Source organism: Capra hircus, chromosome 9, assembly GCF_001704415.2.
Source record: "Capra hircus breed San Clemente chromosome 9, ASM170441v1, whole genome shotgun sequence".
Lineage (NCBI taxonomy): Eukaryota > Metazoa > Chordata > Mammalia > Artiodactyla > Bovidae > Capra > Capra hircus.
In genome coordinates, this window is record NC_030816.1 from 20,680,357 (window position 1) to 20,706,784 (window position 26,428).

The 26,428-nt window shown below is 40.4% G+C and overlaps 1 protein-coding gene across 1 annotated transcript in view; it reads left to right on the forward strand.

Annotated features, from left to right (window-relative positions):
* The window catches only part of ROS1 (ROS proto-oncogene 1, receptor tyrosine kinase), a 125,111-nt gene extending 100,331 nt beyond the window's left edge, over positions 1-24,780 (forward strand). The window contains 6 exon segments of the mRNA XM_018053025.1: positions 932-1,061; positions 7,609-7,706; positions 7,922-8,125; positions 9,481-9,615; positions 17,361-17,524; positions 23,146-24,780. Coding sequence (XP_017908514.1) covers positions 932-1,061; positions 7,609-7,706; positions 7,922-8,125; positions 9,481-9,615; positions 17,361-17,524; positions 23,146-23,456 — 1,042 coding nt within the window. The 3' untranslated portion in view covers positions 23,457-24,780.

The window sequence follows — 26,428 nt, forward strand, 5'->3', positions numbered from 1 at the left end:
GTATTAGGCAGTTCTGAAATAATTTTCCATTGGTATGGGTAGGAAGATTTTACATACGGTTAGTGGATTTTTAACTTTCAAAATCAGCTGACATCACAGATTATGTTCAAAATAAGCATGGCTGAAATTTAAAAGGAAGTATGTCTGGAGTGACAAGTATTCTGTAGAATAGGTTTTTATGATAGATTCTCTGAGTCTGGGCACAGGCAGTCCTTGGACAATAGGTCTTGTCTTTTACCTCCAATAAGAAGCATGTTTTGCAAGGGATTTCTGAGGCTGATAAGCTTTAAATATGCTTATGTTCTTCTAAATGGATAATCATAAGTCAAGTAGACCAAGTAAGGGAGAGTTCTCTTAAGCACAGTGACATCAATGAAAATATCGTTGGTCTTGATAAACTGGTCTTCAAGTTCGAGTTAGTTGATAGTAATGAAAACGACTCAGGTACATTTTAATAGCCCTGAGGTGATGGTCAACAAGGTCCCAGGTTGCGGGTTCTGACCATTAGACTGGGGCTTATTTGCTTTGACCTCTTGAGAAAACAGTTGTAGCCAAACTGTGTGTCTGAATTGTTTCTCTAAAAGGGAGAGAATTATTTCACATTTGTCATGACCAAAAACGTAGTGTTTTTTAAAATGTCTTCTGAAGAAAGGTATTAGTTAAAGTTACTTCTTTTTCCCCCAAACATAAAATACTTGATATAAATGCCACTTCTGAAACTACCCCTATTCTATCCACATGCCTTGGCCACTAGGGGCTGCAATATTACCTCTGTAAGGCAGGCATGAAAAGGAGGCTTTCATTTATTAGAGGGAGAAAAAAGATTAGGGGTTGAAAGGAAACCAGAGATAAAGATTTGCTGTTTCACAAAGGCCTTCACAAGACTTCTGTCGCTGACATGTCAACCTGCCTGTCTGTTTCCACCTTTTAGCAAGTTTAATCATCCCAACATTCTGAAGCAGCTTGGAGTTTGTCTGCTGAACGAACCCCAGTACATTATCCTGGAACTGATGGAAGGAGGAGACCTTCTTACCTATTTGCGTAAAGCCCGGATGACGCCGGTAGGAAATGGGCTCCACGCTATTGGTTTGGTAACGCAGATGACCTTTAAATTCCTTCTTAATCTTCTTTTAAATTCAATAGACTGCAGTTTTGCCTGATGGTAGAAATTTAGAAGACTTCCATCAGAAAAATTCTTGTATTTCCTTCATGTTGGATTACTCAAACTAGAACCCTGGGCTAATGTCTGGCCTTATCTGGCTGATTGAGCCTGTTTTTAGTATCTAATGGAAAAATAGGTTCCCCACCACCACCACGCTGCCAGAATCGTGTCCTCTCAAGAACAGAGAGTGTGTGGAGTTTCTCTGTACTTAATTTACCTGCCTTTATGTCACAAATTGAAATTTCCAGCCCTCATGTCTTTACCAAGTGCTAGGTTATATGCCCTCCCAGCTGACATTTTCCATATGGATTTTCACAGGCATCTCAAAAACAGATCTCTTGATGTCATGCATCCTCCTTCATGCCCCCCATCCAGTTCCTTACTTTCTCTTTTCCTACCATCATGCTAATAGGTCCTGTCTGCTCTGGGGTTCCTCTTACAACATGCAGCCCCAGTCCATCCTCTGCATCTCCCCCGGGCCGCGAGCCGCACCCTGCACAGGTCATCACTGGAAATCCTGTGGCCTGCAGGTTGAATCAGGCTTGGCGGGGAGGGCAGTGTCTCAGCTCCTATGGAATTTGCTTTAGGTCTCAGATGAGAAACACCTGAGACAAAACAAGTAACTAAAATTTAAATCTATAGTTTTAAAAATTCTGTTTTTTATTTCTATCAAATACATGTGCGTGCATGCATGCTAAGTTGCTTCAGTTGTGTCTGACTCTTGACACCCTATGGACTGTAGCCTGCCAGGCTCCTCTTTCCATGGGATTCTCCAGGCAAGAATACTGGAGTGGGTAGCCATTACCTTCTCCAGGGGATCTTTCCAACCCAGGGATCGAACCCAGATCTCCTGCATTGCAGGCAGATTCTTTACCGTCTGAGCCACTAGGGAAACCCATCAAAGTACAAATTTTATGCCTTAAAAACTAAACTATATGACAAGGTTTATGATGAAAAATAGGTGTCTGCTCATTCCTTCTGGTGTTTACCTCTAGGTACCTAGGTGCTCTGTGTATATGGTACACAGTGAGTTTTCAGCCTTGGGGGAAATCTATTGACTGTCTACCATGAGAGGCAAAGATTTAACCTCTTAGTCATGTACCAGCCCAGCCCCATCAGCTCTACACACAGAAAAACTTCGTTTTCCCTGTTCTTTGACAGTCACCCCAATTTGCAGATAAATCACCTTTGCAGGTCTACATTGCTATGCCTATTTAATTATTATTTGCTAGATACTCAAATACTATGGCTGTGATTTTTCTCTTGAGTAGTTTAATAAATGCCTCTTTCCCCCCATTTGTTTAGCTTTCTATATACCTAAACTTTCTGGCAGAATTATAATCCTTTCTCAACATGGTTAAATGTATCAGATAATCCAGCTCCTCACAGTTTTTACCCTAGACACTTCCCTCATGGAGTTGATATGGGCACTTTGTCTTCTGGTCTCTACAGTGCTATTATCTAGGGGTTTCCTTCACGTTTACCCTGGTAATTTCCATGTTGGGCCCTTATTTCCTCAATTCCATGACTTTATTCTGTTTTAGAAAAGAGAAAGCACAAGAGGCAAAAATCTCCTCCCCCCCTCCCCACTTTGAGGAAATGTTCTTTTTCATTCCCTCACACTGGATTAATGATTTGCTGTGTTCTAGGTTGAGAATCCCTTTTCCTCAAAACTAAATCCTCTTTGTCTTTGTTTTCTAGCTTCTACAATTGTCTTTAAAACCTTTTATGCCATTCTGATTCCTGGACAATGATCAGTGACCTGCTTTTTGCCCTTCTCTTTGGAAAATTTTAGAAACTTCTCCTTATCTGTGGTACTTTTTACTCATCTGGATGCTCAGCCTGGAAAATCATGTCTTTCAGTTCTGGAATTTTTTTCATATCATTTCTTTGGCAACTAACTCTTTGTTTTCTTCATTTCTTTGTTCTAAAAATCCTATTATTTGGATAATAGTCATCTTTGTTTTATCCTTTTATTAACTATTTTCTCCTATTTTCTACTCTGCATTTTTGCTCTCAATTTTGGTATATTTCCATAACTTTGAAATAGAATTCCACGGACTCATTCTTATATTTTGACTGCCTCTTAAAATAGTATTCTGATTTTTCCATACATGCAAAATCTTCTTTTATCTTTCCTAGGATACTAATTATAGTTTTTTTTTAAGTGTTAATTTGCTTCTTACATTGTCTTGACTTCCTTTTTGCCTCTTTGTTCTGGGATCTGTTTGTAATGTGAGAAGCTTTTCTCAAATGTGTGGTAATTTGTGGCCAGTCTGCATATTTAATAGTGAGCCCTAAGAAGCTGATTGGAGCCTATGTGTCCGAGCAGCTTCCTTTTGTTGTCAGGTGGGACTGTGCTGTTCCGTTGGTGTCCCCTAATGACAGCATCTGGATGTCTTCCCTGGCATATGCCAGTGTCCCCCAGAGAGGAGTCTGCTGGTCTCCCGCTTGGGCAATAAATACATGAGCCTCAGTTCAGGGGGTCAAGCAGGGAAGAGAGCTGGGGGGTCTCAAGGCTCGGAATGAAGACGCTTGTTTAATTCCCTTCTCCATTTTCAGGACAGAGACTCAGCATGACTGGTATCTTTGAACCTGGAGTTGTTTTGGTTCTGTGTGTGTGTGTGTGTGTGTGTGTGTGTGTAGCGGGTGGTGGTGGGGGTGCGGTTTGCAGAGAAAAGCCTCCTGATGCAGTGAGGGGCTCTAGTTAGCCCATAAACAAGCTTTTAAGTATTCACCTTGTTCTTCACCATACTCCTCACCCCTGCATTCAGAGATAGTTGCTGCCTTCAATTCTAGAGTACTTATAGGGTTCTATAGTGAAATAAAATCTCTTAATTCTTGCTGTCTTCTCTGCAGGCAGGTAGCTTTCATTTCTATGGGCTCTGCTAAATGACCATGCCTCCATCTGCTTTCCTTCCTCCAAAACGTTGGCCCGTGCTCTATCTCTTCTCATCTGTTCATCCTCATGAGATTGTAACATTCCCTCTATAAGGTCACTTTAGTAAGGTTTGGGAAGAGACTTTAATAAGAAAGTTTCTCGGTAGCTTTCTTCTTTTAGTTTTTTGTTGGAGAGAGAAGAGACAATGAAGATGGGCTGAAAGCACTCACAGCGCTGCTTTTCTCTAATGAATCCCATTCAGCTAGTGTCCGAGTGGCTCTGATGATCGGTTTTCAAGTGCACGTCAGTCCTTCTGTTGTCTTTCCTGCTGGCTACCCAGGCAGCTTCCATGCTTGTCTCCCTTGCCAGGACCCTATAGGACAGGGTGCCCTTAGGTGCTCAGTGCTAGAATTAAGGTCTGGGGTCCGCAGCAGAGCACTACAGGCTCTAAGCTCTCATCAGGCTATTCATGTGGGGCCAGCCATCTCTCCACAGAGGGTACTCAGAGGCACCTTTCCAGATTTTCCGCAGCATCCTTCTCCCCATCCCTGCTCTGACACTGTTTTGTTGAGTTGAATGCCTAGGGATTGACTGCAACTGAGTTTATAAACCTTAGGCTAGTCCTTCATTTTCAGGATACTCAGTTTCTGCATCTGTAACATGGAATATTGAATCCAAAACTTTCTCAGCTCCTTTTAACTTTGACATTGTAAGATAGAACTAACATTCTAAAATGTACTAAGATAGAAAAAGTGAAAAAACTAAAAGAGTGAAAAAAGAAAATAAAAACCAAAAAAAGCTCTATCAAAAAAAGCTCTACAGAATACAAATCCATAGCCAGATACAATTCAATTCATGAAATTTCTGCTGCATATTTATTTCATTTAATACAGCAGTGGGGGATGTGGCAGTTGCTTTCAAAGACCTTGCCAGTATGGTAGGGTGGGTAAGTCACATATGAGTAACTCATTTAAGGTAGAATTTAAGGTAGAAAGAGGGAAGGTTCATTAGAATGGAGTAGAGAATATACTGCTGAAGCTCAGCTAAGAGAGAGAGATGTTACCTACTGGGAAGATGCAAAAAGGTTGCATGATGGAGGTCTTCTGTTTGGGACACAACCAAGGTGCGAGATAGAACAGTTTCTGAAACTACACCCACATGAGTTATAAAAGGCTTTGACTAGGGGTAGACTGAGATAGAGATTTGATACATCTGGAGAGTTGGCAAGAGAAGACAAGATGCCCAGGGTAGCATCTGGAGTTAAAGAGGCCTGACATGGGGTGATGAGGTGTCCCAATAGGTTGTCACAGGGAGTAATAGGTATAAATTATAGTTAGAGATCCAGGCAGGCAAGGAGCATCTGAAAATCTGTCAGCAGAGAACAAGGCACCAGCCATCAGACTGTCATTCAGGAGGAGGGTTCTCTGGGAAGAATGTCTTCAAGAATAGAGTAGGTTTTGCCAGGAGTAAAGCAGGGTTCTGTTCGTCGAGGGGCCAGTGAACCTGAGAAGAGACCCAGCAGGGACTCAGACACAAGGCTGTGAGACAGGCATCTGGTAGACCATGAAGGGGCTGCAGGGGACAGATTCTTGGGAGTAAAATCGGGTTGAGTTATAACATGTAGGTGTGGTTGAGTGGGATCATGGCAATACTGAGTCCCAGATCATCAGGATTCTTCCTACTCTGAGGACAAGACATGAGCTTGTCAGAGCAGGCAGAGGGAACAATATTTAAGAGCACCCGTCTATGAGGAATCAAGGGGTTTCAAGGTTGTGAATCCTTTGAGATGCTCAATGAAGGATGTTGATGGAAATGAAGCATAGGGAAGGCCTTCCAGGAATGAGAGCAGGGATAATGTACAGAGGCTGAGAAATGCAGAGCAGGTGTAAAGAGCTGCAAATGGCCCAGTGTGACCGAAGCACAGACTGTGGGATGAGAATCTATGGAAAATAAATAGATGTGAGGAGAGGCTGGTGCAGCCTGGGGCTTCCATGGAGGCTTACTCAAGGATCTCTAATAGACTCTGCAGGCAGTGGGTCACAACAAAATGAGCTAATTAAAGCACAGGGGGCTGGAGACATGGGAAGTTTGGGAAGCATCAGATAGAGATGATAAAGGCTTGAAATAGGGTAATTTCAGGGAAATAGTAAGGAACAGACATATGAATATAGCCTCCAGGAAGGAACTTTGAATTTTTTCCATATGGTTCTAATAAAAACTCCAACTGGCTTTTTTTCATGTAGAAATCATTGCAGCTAGTATAGGCTCAACTATGTGTTTGTGCTGGTTCTCCTAGATGAGAGGGGTAATCTGTGACCTTGAAATAGAGGATCGCTAGCAATTTCTATGGGGCTCATATGGAGAACAAGCCCATTCTCATGCGTGACATTGGGCCAATAGTTCAGTTCAGTTCAGTCGCTCAGTTGTGTCTGACTCTTTGCGACCCCATGAATCGCAGCACGCCAGGCCTCCCTGTCCATCACCAACTCCCGGAGTTCACTCAGATTCACGTCCATCGAGTCAGTGATGCCATCCAGCCATCTCATCCTCTGTCGTCCCCTTCTCCTCCTGCCCCCAATCCCTCCCAGCATCAGAGTCTTTTCCAATGAGTCAACTCTTCGCATGAGGTGGCCAAAGTACTGGAGTTTCAGCTTTAGCATCAGTCCTTCCAAAGAAATCCCAGGGCTGATCTCTTTCAGAATGGACTGGTTGGATCTCCTTGCAGTCCAAGGGACTCTCAAGAGTCTTCTCCAACACCACAGTTCAAAAGCATCAATTCTTCGGCGCTCAGCCTTCTTCACAGTCCAACTCTCACATCCATACATGACCAGAGGAAAAACCATAGCCTTGACTAGACGGACCTTAGTCGGCAAAGTAATGTCTCTGCTTTGGAATATACTATCATAATTACTACTTATGAGAGCAGCTACTGTTTATTAAGTTCCTGGTATGTCCCACCAGATTACGTATCTCATCTTAGACCCAACACAGTCTTATTGTTCCCATTTTATACATGAGAAAGTTGTTTAGTGCATTAAGCCCTGTAAGCAAGCTCACACAACTTGTAAGTAGCAGAAATAGGTTTTACTAACATGGTCCATTTGACTAACACCCTGAGAGCTTTCCAGTGAAGAGTCTACATTGCCTCGGCTTATTAAACATAGTCTTATTTATGTATATTTTGGTGGAAAGCCAATGAATATAGCTCTTTTCCTCTGTTTGAATTCCTTAACCGTAACTAAAAATTCCTTTAAAACATCATATACATGCAGTCATATGTATGTGAGAATGCTAAGTTGCTTCAGTAGTGTCCGACTCTTTGTGATCCTATGGACCCCCCAGGCTCCTCTGTTCATGGGATTCTCCAGGCAAGAATACTCGAGTGGGTTGCCGTGCCCTCTTCCAGGGGATCTTCCTGACCCAGGAATCAACCTGTGTCTCTTAAACCTGTCTCCTGCATTGGCAGGAGGGTTCTTTACCACTAGTGCCACCTGGGAAGCCCAGCCATATTTATATATAGTGCAAACTGGAAAAGTGCTTGTAATTTTTCTTTTGTTTCCTACAGTTTCATGGTCCTTTACTCACCTTGGTTGACCTTGTAGACCTATGTGTAGAAATTTCAAAAGGCTGCGTCTACTTGGAGCAGATGCACTTCATTCACAGGTGTAGTGACTTTCTGGATACTGGGTTCTTATGAATATTGATACAATAATCACCTTAGTTTGGGTGAAACTTACAAGATAATTAACATTTTCATTCCTTCAAGATAGCAATACTTTCTGTTAAAATCTCTCTTCTCTCCAGACCTACTAGTGTTGCTTGTCTGATCTCTGGAGCTTCATTGTTATTATTATTATTAAATATAGCTTCTGCTGTAGGGATCTGGCAGCTCGGAATTGCCTTGTCTCCATGAAAGACTATACCAGTCCATCACGGACAGTGAAAATTGGGGACTTTGGACTCGCGAGGGACATCTATAAAAACGATTACTATAGGAAGAGAGGAGAAGGTCTGCTCCCTGTTCGGTGGATGGCTCCAGAAAGTTTGATGGATGGAATCTTCACTACTCAGTCTGATGTATGGTGAGCTTACAAGGCACAGGGAAATGTGGGCAGCACCGTCAAATATGAGAGCCAGAAGGGACCTTAAAATGTCATCTTGTTTCGTATATGAGAGAACACAAGACCATAGAGGTTGAGTGGTTTTCCTCAAGCTAAAGTGAAAGCTAGAGGGCAAGAAGGGGCTATTCCTGGGTCTCAGCAGTTTATACCAATTCTTTTTGATCCTTTAGCTTACTGGTGTATGTTCAAGAGATCCATTTATTTCAGCTATCTTATTACTCTTCAAAAATGTAGAGGCTATGACTAATAGGAATTGGCACCTATGAATTAATGTCCAAGTTTGTATCCAAATGCCTACTATTTTGGGATGTTTGGTCATTAATTTACAAGCAGAATTTAAATCTTGGATCTCAGAAAGATTAGGACATGAGGGAGGTTTGGACAGCTCTTTATTATGTGAATAGAATCCCTCATTTTTGCTTGTTGACCCCAAACTTTTGATTAGAGCTGCTCAAAATGTAAAGATGTATCCAGTAACAAAAAGTAATTTTATTTATATATTTCTTTGGCTATGCTGGGCCTCCGTTAATGCTTGGGCTCTTCTCTAGACGCGGTGAGTGGGGGCTACTGCAACGGGGCTGCTACCTAATTGTGGTGTGCGTGGTTTCTCTTGTTGCGGAGCACAGGCTCTAGGGCACTCGGGCTTCCGTAGCTGTGGCTTGTGGGCTCAGTACTTGTAGCTCCCGGACTCAAGGGTGTCACAGAGTCAGTAGTTGTGGCACACAGGCTTAGTTACCCTGAGGCATGTGGGGTCTTTCTGGACCAGGAATCAAACCCATGCAAATCACTTGCATGGGCAGACAGATTTTTCACGAGGGAAGCCCTCCAATAACTTTTAAGCTGGACTGGACCTCTGCAAAATCAGGGATAAGATAAAGTTGGCCTTCAGTTTGCCAGTTTTTATGCATGCCTTCCCTCTCCACTTTTGCTAGCACTCAAACTCAAGTAGATGAAAAGCTTTCTTGCTCACCCCTAGTGTGTTTACATAATGAAGCTATGAAAGCCATAGGTATTGCGGGTCTGCAGTGCAGGTTCAGCTGGGAAGGAGGAGCAAAGTGTGTGTGTGTGTGTGTGTGTGTGTGTGCCCCTACTAAGCCTTCCTATCACCTTTAAAGTGTTGCTAGTAGGCAGTTGTTTGTTCTACTTTTTCTTGAGTTTGACTTGCTTTTAAGTCTCCCATTTGCCTTTTATGGGGCTAATAATGCCAATCACAAAGTAGAGTCTTGATAGCCCCAGGAATAATTATGTTGGAAAAACTACTGTAAACATGATGTTTGTAATAAGTATAATTAAAGCAAACTGTTTAATATCCTTAGGTCTTTCGGAATTCTGATTTGGGAAATTTTAACTCTTGGTCATCAGCCTTACCCAGCTCATTCCAACCTTGATGTTTTAAACTATGTGCAAACAGGAGGGAGACTAGAGCCACCAAGAAATTGTCCTGATGATCTGTAAGTTAATTATGTTCCCATAAGCATCTCAAAAACAAAAACACATGTACATGCCTTCTTATGCTTCATTGGTATGGTATTTTTAAATAAAAACTGGAGTTCATATATTTGTATATCCTATTTAAAATGTAAGTTGATTGTGACATTTAACTCACTAAATATATGATGATTTCTTTTTATTTATATATATATATACATAATACTTTACTTCAGAAGCAAAATCTAGAACAACAGAATATGTTTACTCTTGGTTAAGTGAATTCTAATAAGTAAACAAAAGCTCTTTGTGTGTTTGTGTGTGTATCACACACAGGCACTCATTTTATTTTGGAACATCTGATTTGACTAACATCTTAACCTGCATATTTAAAGGTTCTCTTAAATGGAAATATATTGTTTAAAAGCTGAATTGCTTTTGTTAATAAAGCTGATATTGGGATATACTACTACTAAAAATATATAACAATCTATATAGGTTGTTACCTATTTATGAACTTAACACAGAGTAAGTATTAGACTCTATCAAATTGGTCCTGGCAACTACTGAATTCTAATAGATTTGTGATCCTTGGAACAGTTGGTGATTTTGATCTAATTATAAAGGGAAAGCACACCAGGTTATTTTGCTGTGTACTAATCTACCTTCTTGTGAACAATGTTTTAGCAGAAATAGGAAGTCTTGACACTTTTTCTAAAATGTCTTACCCAAGATGTTTCTGAAAGAACATAGATTCAACAAGTATAGACTCCTCTGTTATATGTACACCATGCTACACACCGTGGAATACAGAGGCGTTTAAACCAGAGCCACGGCTCTTCAGCATCTCCAAATGTATTTTGAAAGAACAGACACACACATGGAGCAGTTGGATAACAAGCCAACATGTAATAAAGTGCTAAACTGTGTGGTACAGACAAGTGCAAAAGGAATTAGCAGTATGCGGATACACACCATGGCTGTACTGCCTTGACTGTGCTGTGTTATTTAGAGGATTATTCAGACTGGAGCCAAAAGATGATTAAGAACTGGGCACCTTGGTTGGATGTTCTGTGGGTGAATGTTTTTGAATTATTTAAATCTTCCAGCTCAAAGAGATTGGAATCACTGTCTGTTTCTGATTTAGCTTTTATAGCCTCTGGGATATTTACAGAAGGATCAGTTATACACATATCTGAACAAGTTTGGTGGCAGTGCCTAAAAATATGATTCATGATCCTTTTGGGGCATGGAAAAACTTCTGTAAGTTAGGGTTAGAAATTTATATAAAATTTTTAAAAAGTTAGTCTAGGGCTTGAGGAAAACAAACAAACAAATAAACCTAGCATTCCTAAGTATGAAATACATTTGTATCAAGTAGTTAGCAAACTAATCACTGTTTTGCACCTCTTATACATCTACTGAATACTCAGAAAATTTCCCCCAAATTTCAGTTGCACAAAATTTTCCTTGTGCTGTTAGAATTCTATTTGGCATATGTTCCCCTCTAGGGGGTAATGTATCTCATCATAATTATGCATTTCTTTTTTTTGATAGGTACTCTAGGAATCACTGAATTATACATTTTGATTAATGTGTTCATTTGTTCTGTTTGGGGAGGAAGAAGGTAGATCATTAATTGTCCTATTGTAAGAAAGAAAAACTTTCCCTCTCCAAAGGTATCCAGAAATTTAACTAGAAGGAGGAGGAAGAAGGAGTGCTAGAAAAGTTCTAGAAAAATATTCCTGATTATGAGTGAAAAAAGATAATGTTCTATATGATTTCATCTTGAGTAATTATTCATTTGGATATATTATTGCTCTAATTTTATGAAAGTATAGTTTCCTTGAAGCCAAAATTTCCATTGCTGATTTTGAAGTTCATTTGAACATCAGTAAAAAGCAAACAATGCTCCACACCCTCCAAAGGCTGCCTGCTTCAGAGCCCCAGCAAGGGTTAATGATCCATGGCCGACTAGGAAGACAAGCCCTGCTAAGGAAATGGAGCTCTCAGCGATGCCATTCATCTGGCCACGGCCTTAAGTTGTCATGATAAAGATTAACTGCTCTCCTTAGAGTACAGAGGAAACTGATTTTTATTTGAAGCCTTTCTCTGAGATCACAGACCCAGCTTAGAGGGTTGAAAGTCTGCGCTGAGCCGGTCTGCACCTTCTATTCACTGCTTAAATACTCAGCACCTGGATGCACTCTGGGTCAGGTGAGCCCATAGATGGCTATGCTGTGCTTAGCTATTAATGGAATGTGAAAGCTCAGAGCATTCCCACCCTTCTTTCCACAGTCTGGGATGTATGGTGCAAAGCCCAGTCCTCAGTGTTCTCTTCAGCTTTTAGTTTGCACAACAACCTTAACACTCTCAGACATAAACGGGATCAAAGGGCAATCTACATCAAGTGAGAGCTCTTTGGGGTTCTCGGCCTCAGGTATCACAGGGGAAACTGACATTACTGGAGAGTCTCTCCAATGCCTGAGGTCACAATAGAGAACATGGAGCCTCACCATCTTATTTTTACCCTTTAAGAATATGTATAAGTGTTAGTTGCTCCATCATGTCTGATTCTTTGGGACCCCAGGGACTGTAGCCTGCCAGGCTCCTCTGTCCATGGAATTCTCCAGGCAAGAATACTGGACTGGGTGGCCTTTTCCTTCTCCAGGGGGTCTTCCTGACCCAGGGATCGAATCCGGGTCTCTTGTATTGCAGGCAGATTCTTTACCATCTGAACCACCAGGGAAGCCCAAGAATATGTATATCTGGATGTTAATTGCATCTTTCCAGGGCTGCATATAGTGAGTAAGGGAGTTTTTCAAATCTGAATTTTATGTGATTTGCTTAAATGCCTATTAATTAACCTCCCCTTAATTCTGAAGGATGCCGTGGAGTTTTCATCTGTTAAATTTCAATTGCTTTATGAATCCAAGAACTTTACTCATAAAAACTAATAATGAACATGGTTAATGAGTTTTGTGCTATTTTGGAAGAAATTGAAGCAAAGAGGAGTAAAAGGGTTGGTATGGTGAATGGAAGAATTTGAACTGAAACACTTAGCTAAATGAGATATTTCAAGTATCGGAGTATCTGTTTAGAGGTAGAACCAGCCCAGGTAAATTTTAACAAAATTGAAGGACCTGTCACTTTATTTAGACTAATATGACTGACTATTTGTAACTATAACTTGGGAAAAGTATTTAATGCATGATACCGAATTGCGACAAGTAAGGAAAGACCCCTTTTTGTAAGGAAATACCCCTATACCAAAGAAATAGTTGTTAATTTACAAGACGCAAGAAATGCATTTTGGGGGGTTTGATAATATTTAAAAGCCTCACCATTTATTCCACTGCCATTTTAATATTGTTTAAGAGCACAAGTTGTGTGTGTGCTCAGTTGTGTCTGACTCTTGGCGACCCCATGGACCCTGCCCTGCTCCATGGTCTATGGGATCTCCCAGGCAAGACTCCTGGAATGGGTTGCTGTTTCCTTCTCCAGGGGATCTTCCGGACCAAGGGATCGAACCCATGTCTCTTGTGTCTCCTCCATTGGCAGGCAGGTTCTTTACCACTGCACCACCTGGGAAGCCTGAACAAGTTTACTCTTTACTTTTAAATGACTATTGCTTTATAGAGTGTGCCTCTTTTCTTAGTCTAGGGCAATCCGGTACTCATTTGACCCTGGACAGTGGGAGAGGAAGGTTTTATATATTTATCAGGTCACTTGTTTTTGCCATTAGAGAGTTAAGAAGAATAATGTAAATTAAAGCCTCCATAGATAAAAATTAGGAATATCTGCTTAAATAACTTACATAAATTAAACTTTTGCAGGAAAGTGGGAGTGGGTGAGGTGCAGAGTGGAGAAGGGGCAATTGTCTGGGTGCTTTCTCTCCTCTCTCCCTCCTTCCTTTCCGTCCTTCCTTCTCACTCTATCATCTTCATTAAGTGTCTTGAATACTTTGTAGAATGAAGTGGATTATAAATAAAAACTTCATAATTGAAATATGACAAGTCTTGAGAGAGTCAACGTATCCTTTGATAATATCTCAGAATTACAACTTTGTTTTTAGAAGAGGTTAGGTTTCCTATGGCAAGTTACACTTTAGTTTCTCCTTTCACCTGTGTGCTGGTCATTCAGTTGTGTCCGACTCTCTTTGGTCCCACAGACTGTAGCCCACCAGTCCTTGGAATTTTCCAGGCAAGAATGCTGAAGGGGGTTGTCATTTCCTACTCCACAGAACCTTCCCGACCCAGGAATCGAACCTGCATCTCTTGCGCCTCCTACATTGGCAGGTGGATTCTTTACTGGTAGCACCACCTTAGGAGTCCACCCTTAGGTTTGTCATTAAGATTCTGTTTTAAAATTGGTTTAAATTCCATGGTCGGGTATCAGTTACATGATATTATTTCAGAGTTGAATTGTCCTTCTTTGAGTTATTTGTTTCATTCCTGTTGCTAAATGCCAGAGATTATCCAGCAATATGTAAAGGATTAGGTTCTTAGTGATGATTCTGATCTATAAAAAATACAGCCATGCTCAGTACTCTATATCCAGAATGTAAATTGTAATATAAATGAAAAGTCATCAGATCAATACTGAAAAAGATCAATATTAGGTTTCTCTATAATACTCTGAATGATATTAACACTGACATGAGGTGCTTGTCAAGAAATAAAAGAGATGGAAGTGGAAATTTTGTGCCACATACAGATATTACTATTCAATCAATACCTATGATTGTTTCTGGGTCATTGTCACCTAGAGATTGAATGTATTTTCACTTCATTGTCATTGCTTTAGTCCAAACTACCATCGTCTCCCATCTGCTGCTGCTGCTGCTGCTAAGTCGCTTCAGTTGTGTCTGACTCTGTGCAACCCCATAGACGGCAGCCCACCAGGCTCCTCTGTCCCTGGGATTCTCCAGGCAAGAACACTGGAGTGGGTTGCCATTTCCTTCTCCAATGCATGAAAGTGAAAAGTGAAAGTGAAGTCACTCGGTCGTGCCCGACTCTTCGCAGCATGCACTGCAGCCCACCAGGCTCCTCCATCCGTGGGATTTTCCACCTAGTCTTCTCTAATAAATTCCTTGCTTCCAACTTGCCCCTCTACAGTCAATTCTCTGTGTATATCAGCTAGAGTCATCCTTTAAAAATGTAAAGACCATGCTCCCTTAAAAATCTTTGACAGCTTCCATTGTGTTGCATCAAATCCAGCGCCTAGGCTGACCTTTGACTTGTGATCTCGCCTTCCTCTCTGGCCTCATCTCTTATACTCTCCCCCTCAGGGACTGCTCTACAGCTATACTGGCCATCCTTCACATTCTAAAATGTGCCAAGTTCTTTCCAAAGTTAGGAATTTACACATGCTTTTGCCGCCTCTATGTGTGTTCCCTGACTTTCATCCCCACCCAGTTCCCATGGCTAGCATCTTATTTTTCTATAGAGTTCATTGGCTTAAACGCCACCTCTGCAGAAGTTATTCTGTAAGCAACTTACCAAAAATGTTCCATCTCTAATTAGCGTTCACATTTGTTTTCTCCAGTACCATTTTTAGAACTTTTAATTTTTAATTATATATTTATCTGTTGATATGGTAGTACTAAAATTTTTAAACACTTCCCAGTTTATGTTTCTTTATTAGTCTTTCTCTCTCTGCCCCCAGTCAGCCTTCTAGCTCCAGAGAGTGAAAGAGGAGAGCAGGTACCTGACCTTTTTAGTGAGTCAGCAGACTGGGAGCAGTCTCTCTGCTTAGAGCAGAGAGAGACTTATGTAGAATCCTTTAGCTCCTTGTTAGTTTGCTAAATGGCAACTTTGAGCTACTAAACCTATAATTCTATATAATCTAATAAACAAGAAGAAGAGAAACTCCACTGCTTCTAAGCCCTGGACAAGGGTAGGAAGATAAAACCTTGACAAGGTAAGAGGGTGAAGATGTTGGATATTTAGGTCCTGAAACCTCTGTAGGCTTCAGTTAGATGAGGTGTCACCAAACACAGGGAGCAACTGCCCACTCCTCCCAGTATGGCAGGATGGCAAGGAGATCCCTGAGCATGGGACCCCCTGCATTGACAGGGACACTCAGCATCCTGAATAGGGACTGCATGTCCAGACAGAGAACATTAGCTTGTACTTCCAAGCCTCCTTTGTTTCCCTGTGTAAAGTGAACATTTTGTTGAAAGCTAGAACTTTGGCTAGGGAGCATCCTGTAGGCATGCTGCAGAAACAGGAAAGGGTTCCCTGAGCCTTGTCAGCAGATGTAGGATGTGATGCAGTCTCAGAGAGGCCTGCAGCTAGAGAGAGAAATGGGAGGCCCAGTTCCCTGAGAAGGACCGAAAGAGCAGGTAAAGAGATCATGGGTTGCAGATAGCAGTCGATGCCTGCAGGAGGGCCCAGACCAGTTGCTCCTCAGGGAATTCCTCATCATTCCACTCTGAGACTAGAGAAGGCCTGCAGGGCACAGTGGGGCCCAAAGCATCCTTCACGGGGCCAATACAGCTCATGCAAATCCTGACACCACCTTGGAGAGGAAGGCAGAGGGAGTGGGAATGGCCTGAAGATAAGAGACAGCGCGTTATTAGCCATAAAAGACCAAGGAGTAGCCAAAAAGGGTGGTTTGCAGAACAGACTAGTTTATAACTGGCATTGTTCTAAATGAAGTTAATTTTCTTCTGCTGGGTGGGGCTTTGCGAATCAGTTACAAAGCCATCAAAAGAGCTACGTTTCCCCCCTGTTCCTGTGAGTTGTAGTGGGTAAATTTTGCCACCCTAATGGCAACCCACTCCAGTACTCTTGCCTGGAAAATTGCATGGACTGAGGAGCCTGATAGGCTGCAGTCCATGGGGTCGCAAAGAGTCGGACACGACTGAGCGCCTACACTTTCACTTATATGTGCTTCGTATATCATATGAGGACAGGAGCCACACTGCCGCATCTTGCTCCTGATATCCTGCTCATATATAATGTGTCCAGCAGATCTTTGCTGAATGAATGAATGAACACTCATTGAGAGTTCTGCACAGACATGTCTTAGACAATCATTAAGGAAAAGGTAATATTAAACAACCAGCTATTTATGGCCAGGGGAACTGAGCATCTTAATTAACCTGACAGTGAAGAACTGGATCTGATTTCTGCCTCTGGTTCTGCCACTAAATATCTTTGTGGCTTGGAGTACATCTTAGATTTTGTTTCAGATATCAATGTATAAATGTAAAATTTAATCTCAGCTTCTTTACTAATTTGTAAAGCTGTTGGTTTTCTTATTGGTTCGGTAAACATTTTCTAACCCTTTGTTTATCTATTTATTTGATTAATAACTGTTAAATGTTGGCCTTTCAGAAGGAAGATGTTTTCTAATAAAGGTGGTTATATTGTCAGCAACTGTTATCTTCCTGACCTGTGGCTCAGCGGTTAAAGAATCCACCTGCAGTATAGGAGACATGGGTTTGACTCCTGGGTCAGGAAGATCCCCTGGAGGAGGAAATGTATTCCTGCTTGGGAAATCCTACGGACAGAGGCACCTGGCGGGCCACAGTCTGTGGGGCTGCAAAAGAGTCAGACTCAACTGAACAACTAAACAACGACAACAAATTAAATAAATAAGAAACAAAAGCTTTTGCTCTGGCTCAGTTATATTAATTGTGGAAAACTGGCAATAACTCAAATTCTTTTCCATCTGAAATGACCTTACCCAGGTTATCGGCAATGGCTACCTAATGACATCCAGTCACCATTTACTTTCATGTCTTTACTCATATATCCAGGTGGAATTTAATGACCCAGTGCTGGGCTCAAGAAGCTGACCAAAGACCCACCTTCCACAAAGTTCAAGAACAGCTTCAGTTATTCAGAAATTTTTCCTTAAATAGTATTTCTCAATGCAGAGGAGAAGCAAACCCCAGTGGGGTCATAAATGAAGGCTTTGAAGGTAAGTTTTTCTTCTTCAGAATTTCTGGGTTTTCTCTCCAGTGTTAACTGAACAAGGTCAAAATGGGATGTACCTGGAAGACATCTTACAGTGCACAGGAGGAATAATATACCAGCACCATCCTTATAATTAAGTATTTATTATCCTCCTCTTTGAAAGTAATTTTGGTTTGTTCGTTACATTAAAAAAAAAGAGAGACTAATGATATGGCCCCTGGATTTATAACCTAAGATAGTAAGAAAGAGAATTAACATGTTAGACTGTGTTTTCATGAGGCCTGTTCTCTTCATTCTCCACTTCTCATGCCAATTTGGACCTCAATGGCAGAGCTGAGTTAATTATAGTTGATGGTACATTATCGTGATTGGTCTCTGCAGGGTTTCTCTTTCATTTGTTTGTTTAGCCCCTTATTTCCATATCCCTCTTCTGTTCTAGTTCTCTCTCTACCTGCCAGGGAGCCATTTAACGTGTCTCTGTTAATTTGTATGTTTTCTACAAAATGTGTATTGTATGCATGGATACTTTAGTGCTATACAATGCTTCTTTTCTTCCTTTTTGCATTAATACTGTGTTTTTAAAAGCCATCCATGTGCATATATCTAATCTAGTACTTCAAATTGCCTAGTTAGTTTGCTGGGATTATTGTAGTGGGTCATACTCATAGTGTAATTCCACTTTAGTATTTTGGTATTAAACACAATAATCACTTAATTCATTTCCAGATTTATAATACATTTGCCTAATTGGCTGCAGAAAAATGAATTTTAAAATGATCCTTTCCAGCTGTTCTTAAACTCCATCCCATAGTTAAAAGTTCACAGGACTTTTTTCTTTTTTTTTCAAATGCAAACATTCTTGCTGAGAAATAAACCTGGCAAGATGGACCATGACTCAGAATGCCTCAGAAATTAAGCCTCTTGGCTCAGCACTGATTGATTATACAATGGCTGATTGTTGCCCTGGAGGCATCTCTCTACAGTGAGACCTTCACCTTGAGTGATGCACTTGACTAATAATAGCAGGGAAAAATAAGAAGCCCAGGACGATTATCTGCTTGTCTTGTTTGCAGTGTTTCTAACTACACATTTTGAGTAAATTTCGATCCATGACATGAATGCAGATAAGACTCTTCTGCAGATGACACTTCTTTAACATGAATAGCTAAGCGAAAATTTGGAAAGAGATGTGCTTTGAGCATACATCCCGATCCTCCTCAGAATAAGCCTTGCTAATAATCTCACATTGGCGCTACCTGCTATCTCGTCATGAGGCTGAGCTGATGATTCTGAGTGTCAGTGGTAGAAGACAGAAGACTGACTGACTGTTCTTGGTGGGCACTGGGAGAAGTCAGAATGGGAAGGGAAGGTTGTCATGGAAATCGAAAAGAGACTCACAGAGTCAGGAGTGGTCAAATGCTACAGAGAAAGAGTTCTGTGGGGATATGAGGAATTTACAGCTGACTTGTGTTACATTTCAAAATTCAACTCTGCTCACAGCAGCCTTTCCTTCTAATATGTACAGACATTTGTAAAAAAAAAAAAAAAAAAAAGCAAAGGCTGCCATAATGGGTGTTAGAAGACCTGAGAGCTTAGCTTTACCTTAGGGTCTACCAGATGTCTCCATGAACCCTTACAGAAATCTTTTTACCAGGTAGCATTACCTAGTTCATCTATGAAGCTGTAAGTACCAAACTGCTCAAGGTATTTATAAAGGACAATCCCCTTTTAATGAATGGCTTTTAATTGCAATATTATATAACTTTATTTCAGCACTTTTGAATATACCACTTGTGCTATTTAACTCATTAAATCCTTAAAATAGCCCTATGAAGTAAGCATTATAATATTACCATTTTGCAGATGAAAAGACTGAGGTTAGTAACTTGCCCATGGTCATCCTGCTGAATAGGGCTGGAGCAGGATTCCATTCTAGAGCCTTTATTCACAGCCTTCACAGAGTGGTAGCAAAGGCAAGGAAACTTTGTTATCTTTAGCGTTCTGCATAGCTAGGGGTAGTGAAAGAATTTTCTACTTTTGGCCTGCTAGAAAAGATATAATAATCTTTCCTGGTTATATCTAATTTATTGAGGAGCCAAGTTGTTGACAGACTGAATTAAAATTCTAAAGGATATTTTTTAAAAATAGAGAAGCAGACATAACTAGGCAGAATAAGGAAGAGGTTAACAGGGAATATAATCAAACTGTAATAATTTTGTAGGAACAAGTCTGTGCCATGACAGATATATGACTTTGGTAGCAAGAGAAATTCACATTCTGAAATCGACAACAAATGTAAATCGTGACCATAAGGAATGGACACGTATATGGGGATCACCAGCGTTTTTTGATAATTGGTATGTGACTAAACAAAAGTGACAGAGAAGCGAGAAGAAATAGAATGAAAAGCAGAGTTTGAATATTTGCAAAGGATAGAAATCATAGAACAGTCACTTTCAGGCAATCTTAAACTTAATTAACTTTTAAGTAAAAGAATGTGGTTAGTAATAGTTTGCTGTTTTGCAGACTGGTGGATGTATTTAACAAAACAGTAAGAAGTCTTTTTTGTTATTGTCAGAGATATATAAGAAGACAAGTAAAGCCACTGGGAGGACTTTTTTGGAAAAAAAAAAAAGGAGAGGGGGCATTAGGATTAAGGGAGCAATAATACCATTCCTATGCTATGGTCCTACTGACCTAATGGGGTGGAGAGGGGATAGAGAGAAGATTAGTAACATATCTGGGCATCTAGTAAAAATATCCCAGTGACTTCATCCAAACATTTGTGTAAACATCACCTCATCAGTCCCAGAGAGTTCTACAGGAAACAAATCTAAATGCTCCTCTGCTGTTCTAAACATAGCCAGTCAGCCGGCATATGTCTCGTCTGTAAATACCCTGTCTTACTTGGAAGCTTTTATTTTAATATTTCCCTCTTAAACCAAGGGTTGCCAAGTGCATGCCATCTTTGCTCAGGATCTTTGCTCTAAGGACCTGAAAGTTTTCTATTCAGTAGTTTTTAAATCAAAATAAACAACCCGCCCCATCTCTCATAAATTCCTTATGCAATAAGAAGATGTACTCATTGCTGAAAGCTTGCCAGGGTCAAGTTACTAAATATTGTCCTAAGTACTATGAAGCGATGAAATAGTGAGCTAATGATTTTTCTTTGACATATTGCACCAGAATTTGTAAAAATAGAATTTATTTGCCTTATGGAAAAGAATTTTTTTCCAATGTAGGCAAAAAAATTGAATCATGTTTCCCAATATGCTATTTAATGAGCCAAAGGTATGGCAGTGAAGCGGCTGATAATGTGAGTACCTAGACCTATGTTATAAGCATATGTTTTTGTTGAAATTTTAAACTCCTTTAGCCTAATTTCTTTAAGCCCTTCAGGAATATCATCCTAATTTCCTCAATAATCTGGGCCACTGGGTAATTTAATCCTATTTCTTCCTATCATTTTTTGATATTTTTATTGCTATTTTCATGCATAACAAGTTATTCTTGTATATTTCTCAATGGCTATCAGTACATAGTGACAATGATCATAACAGTTGGATTCTTCCATAGATATTCAGTACATAGGCACTAACCAAACTCAACATCTGATAAGCTTATTTTTATGGGGGAGATATTTTAGAAAAACTGACTATTCACGTGGTTTGAAATATACTAGAATGATGTTGGAATAATGAAGAGGAACATGGAATGATACCAAAGAGCCTGCAGCCTGGCCTCTGTGTTATTCAGCAGTAGCGAGGGCCTGAAAAACGAAATAAACACCTACTGAGACAGAGCAAGAACAATGATTCATATGTTTTTATAATAGAATAAGCTTTGTAGTTCAGATTTGGAACTTGGTAATAGGTGTGTGCATGCGTGCTAAGTCACTCAGTCATGTCTGACTCTTTGGGACCCAATGGACTGTTAGCCCACCAGGCTTCCCTGTCCATGGGGATTCTCCAGGCAAAAATACTGGAGTGGGTTGCCATGCCCTCCTCCAGGGGATCTTCTGACCCAGGGATCAAAACCGTGTCTCCTGTGTCTCCTGCATTGCAGGCAGATTCTTTACCCCTGAAGCACTGGGGAAGCCCTGGTTAATAGGTAGATCCATTAAATTCCATCAGGGAATAAACAGGTGCAATGGTGCGTCCCTTCATCCCTCGAAATTATTTAAATTTTTCCGATATTTCAATTTAAATGCATTCCAAATAAATCCAGCCTGGGGTATACACAGAAGCTTGGCAGCCAGACTGGTCTCAGCCCACATTTGGACACTCTTGTGCTGGAAGTGTCATTAGGAGAAAGGGGGGGACCTTCATCTATTGACTGAAATGTTTCTGATTTGTAAAATGTGATGCTGTATGAAAGGACAGTTCTATTTCTGACTGTAAACTTTTCATCCAGGCAGTAACACTCAGGGATTGGAAAACATGGATAAAAAACAAATAATTCCTACAATATACATTTGTATGTTTATCTTGTAGATTCCCTAGAATTTTGTGGAATGTTTCAGAAGCTCTGCTATTAGGTTTTAATAGAATTCTTATACGTTTCTAAGTAAGGTCAGCCTTTAAGTAAAGAAAGACAAAATAATATGAGTATAGTTGTGAAGAAGGTCAGATTTCCCTCTGACTATCCGTTTTTCTGCAGGCACCCCCACCTCACACATGTGTGTCTGGAGTCAGCCCCTCTCAAGGACTCCTACGGGGCACACTGCCCACCACCGCCTCTGCACCCAGCACGGCAGCTCCTCTCTCTGCTTGGGGAGCTGAACGTGAGGACCGACTAGAGCCAGACAGTTTGGGTTCAAATTCTAGATGTGTGACCTTGGGCAAAGTATTAAGCTCTGTGTCCTCAATTTCCTCACGTGTTGAATGCAGATAGTGCCAGTACTTACTTAATAGGGGAAGAATGAGTTAATATGTGCATATAGCTTAGAATAGTGCCTGGTATGTAATTAGTACTCTATAAGTATTAATAACAATTATTATGATTATATTTCATATCAGTGTTTATTGCCACCTGACATAGATTTAGTTGTCCACTAGTTTATTCTCTGTATCCCCCCATTAGAGTGTAAACCCCAATTAGCAACAAATGTGTTTCGTGCACTGCTATATCATCAGTACCTAGGACACAGCCTGGTATGCAGGATGCAGGCAATAAATATTAGCATAATAAATGATTGAATCCCTTGACCTAAAAAAGTACATCTTTAAAGGTAGATATTTTAGCCAATGTGGCAAGATGAAAGGGTAAGCACTTTATACAAAAAGGGCCATCCTAGGGCCACTTAATTCCTGTCACAAAGACCAGACCTGTGTCACCTGTTATGCCGAGTTACCTCTATATGCTCTTACTGCTTCGTGTATTCCTTTCTTACATAAGCACACATAACCTTCCATCGCATTTTATTACTTCTGCTCTCCTACTAGCCTGAAGTAGTATCAAGGACAGGGAACATGTCTTTTATCTTTGTGTTCCCTCAGTGGTCATCATAAATGTTTAATGAACCAATGAGCAAGGCTGGTGTTTTTCTAATTTTCATAGAGCCTGGATATTACAAATACAGGAAACCAAATAGATGCTAGAATAATGTTTGTATTTTTTTCACAGATGAAGATGGTCATCCAATTTGTTTGAATTCAGATGACGTTACATCAGTTGCTTTAATGGAAACCAAGAACCAAGAAGGGTTAAACTACATGGTACTTGCTACAGAATACAGACAAGGTGAAACCAATTCTGAGGGTCCTCTAGGCTCCAAGGAATCTGAATCTTGTGGTCTGAGGAAAGAAGAGAAGGAACCACATGCAGACATAGCTATCTGCCAAGAAAAACAAGTGGCTTACTGCCCTCCTGGCAAGCCTGGAGGCCTCAACTATGCCTGCCTCACTCACAGTGGATATGGAGATGGGTTTGAGTAATAGCTCTGTTTGGGACATGCAGGGTTGAGATAAACACTCCTCCCATTAAGTGGTCACTGAAAGAAAACCTAGTAGAGTGACAGATGTTGTGGCCTGGTGGTCTGTGACTCCAAATTAACACTGGAAAGTTCCTGTATTCTAATTTTGGTTCTTAAGAGCCATTTGGTTTAGGTTGAGACAATCTCCATACCAACAGTCTAACCTTGAGCAGAATTCTGTGGTGAACCTCTGAGCATTTGGAAAGCTTAGAAAGACTAATGAGTCTGGAAATGAAACTGTGATTCTTTGCCTTGAGGTTCCTTAGGCCACTTCCCACCCTTCAGTCTGGGCTCTAAGAGAAACATTTTAGGAAAAAAAACACGTACATTCAAAGACCTGGAGGAGGAGAGCAAGTATGCTCAGGGGGCCAAGTGAATTACAGATTATCCCAAGCCGGATAAAGGAAATGACTGAATAACTGTACATATACAGAAGGAACCAGCACCCAAGACACAAGTCATAAAGAAGGCTATTAATACAATACAATGTTGTCCTTAATGACTACTGTAAAATATTTTGTTTTTTTTTTTTTGGAGTCTTGGAACAGCAGTTTCAATCATATTGCAAAGAGGACCATGAAGATCTCTATGTCCTAAAGTTTAGCATTCCATGATCTTTGGATCATATACAAATGACTCTGTGATTTGTGTGCTATTAATATTATAGAAATTAGCTAATATAGAGATTTTTATTTGCCATATCTATTTTCTACATAAAGTACTTAAGATTACATTTACTATGAAATTGTCCTTAAAATTAAATATAAATGATAATATCATGTTAATTCAAGCTATATGATTTTCAGCAACCATACAAAATAATAAGCACCTAAATGAGAACTATTTAAAAATTGCTACAGGGAAACACTGATTTAAAGCCAGTCATTCTTTGCAGTTACCCATTAAAATCTGAAAGCCTCAAGCGTTCTAACAACAGATCTAATGAAAGTATTTGATGTGTTATTTAGTTGCAGCATACAGAGTGTTCACAAGACACAAAAAACACTTTGATTATACTAATAACATTTGCTAAAATCTATTGTGGAAGCAGAACATGGATCCATTTCCGCTTTGGATCATTTAGTTCATTTTTAAATTTGTCCACTGCCTGAGAACTTGCAGAGATGACAGGCTGTATGGTGAGGTATGCAGGGAGGTCAGTGTGTTTGTTCTGTGGTGAACAGCCCCCAAGTAAAGGTCCAGGATTTATGGCCGCTCTATCACACCCTGGGATTTCTTTGGAAGGAATGATGCTAAAGCTGAAACTCCAGTACTTTGGCCACCTCATGCGAAGAGTTGACTCACTGGAAAAGACTCTGATGCTGGGAGGGATTGGGGGCAGGAGCAGAAGGGGACGATAGAGGATAAGATGGCTGGATGGCATCACTGACTCAATGGACGTGAGTCTGAGTGAACTCCGGGAGTTGGTGATGGACAGGGAGGCCTGGCGTGCTGCGATTCATGGGGTCGCAAAGAGTCGGACACGACTGAGCGACTGAACTGAACTGAACTGATCACACCTAGTATCCACTGAACAAGGCAGAATATTTTCGCTCTGATCTTCAGACTCTTTAATGGGCATTGATCATTCTTTTTGTTGGCCCACCATATGATGCCCCTACCCCTGTTGGGGAGTTCCTCTACCTTTGTCTTCAGATGGGGAGCCATGTTCTATTCGCTTCCCTAAGGTCTCATGCAATACGAAGGCAGGCAGTGACCCTAGCCCCAGCACTCAGACACACTCACCACAGGCTTCTAATTGAGAGAGAAGGAAGCGAAGAAACAGGGACTCTGTGAGTCATGCCTGGTCGTGGTGGCAAGCGGAGTTAGTCTGGCTCCCACAATGCAGCGTCCAGGGCTAGGGGAGCCAGGAGAGCAAGCCTGGAGCCTGGTGCCTCTGGCAGCCAGACCTGGGGCTTGGTTCTGCTGTCTGCCTCTAGCAGGGGTTCCCTGCTCCATAGCCTCTGAGTTCAGTTCTTAAGCCCTCCCAAGGATTCTGTGACTTATGTCCATATCCTTTTAGTAAATATTTTTCTTTTAAGTCAGCCAGAGTCAGCTTCCATTTTTTTGCATCTATGACTTTTGCTCTGCCAAAGTAATACAGAAACTTTATTTTGGAATGCACAAAGAAATGTATAGAAGAATTGGATTTTCAGTATAATACACTTGTATTACAATCTGGATAATAGAGAAATTTACAGAATATCTGAGGAGAAACAGCCCATAAAGTATCATGCTTTAGCTAGGATGTAAGTGCAAATTATTAGACTTAAAAAATAATTCATAATAAATGATATTGTAAAAAAAATATTGGCCATCTACAACATAAAATAGACAGTGGCTGAAATTGCATAGGAAAATTTATTATAGATCAAAGTAATTGATAAAAATATAAATGGCTGATAATATTGAAAACTGTAAATTTATTCTGGAAAAATTAGATTTCGTAATCAAGAGGGAATAATTGGCTATAGCTAAAATCGGCACTAGTTAAAATGTCTTATTCACTAAAAATTAACAGAAGAATAAAATCTCATTGATACATTTTTTTATCTGCAAAAATGACTTGGGAATATTAGACTTGAGAGAAATTATGGCTCCCAAAGGCAGAAGTTATCATTGGTATAAACAAAACAATACAAAGCCAATCAATAACTCTAACCTTAATTTTAAATTGTTCAAGGAAAAGAAACCGTCTGTAAGAAAAATATTTAAGTTGAAAATGAAAAACATTTTTTTTAACGTTGCCAGTTGAACAAAGATTTACCTGGATAACATGAATATGTTGCTATAATTCTGCTGCAAATGCTTTATTCAAAATGTCCTGGAGAAAAGAACCTGTCCTTGATCTCAGATATCCTGTGTTGCTTACCCATCTTGGTTTTCCCTGGCTTACTGGAATGTTCTCACCTATTCTTCTCTGCTTATCTAAAT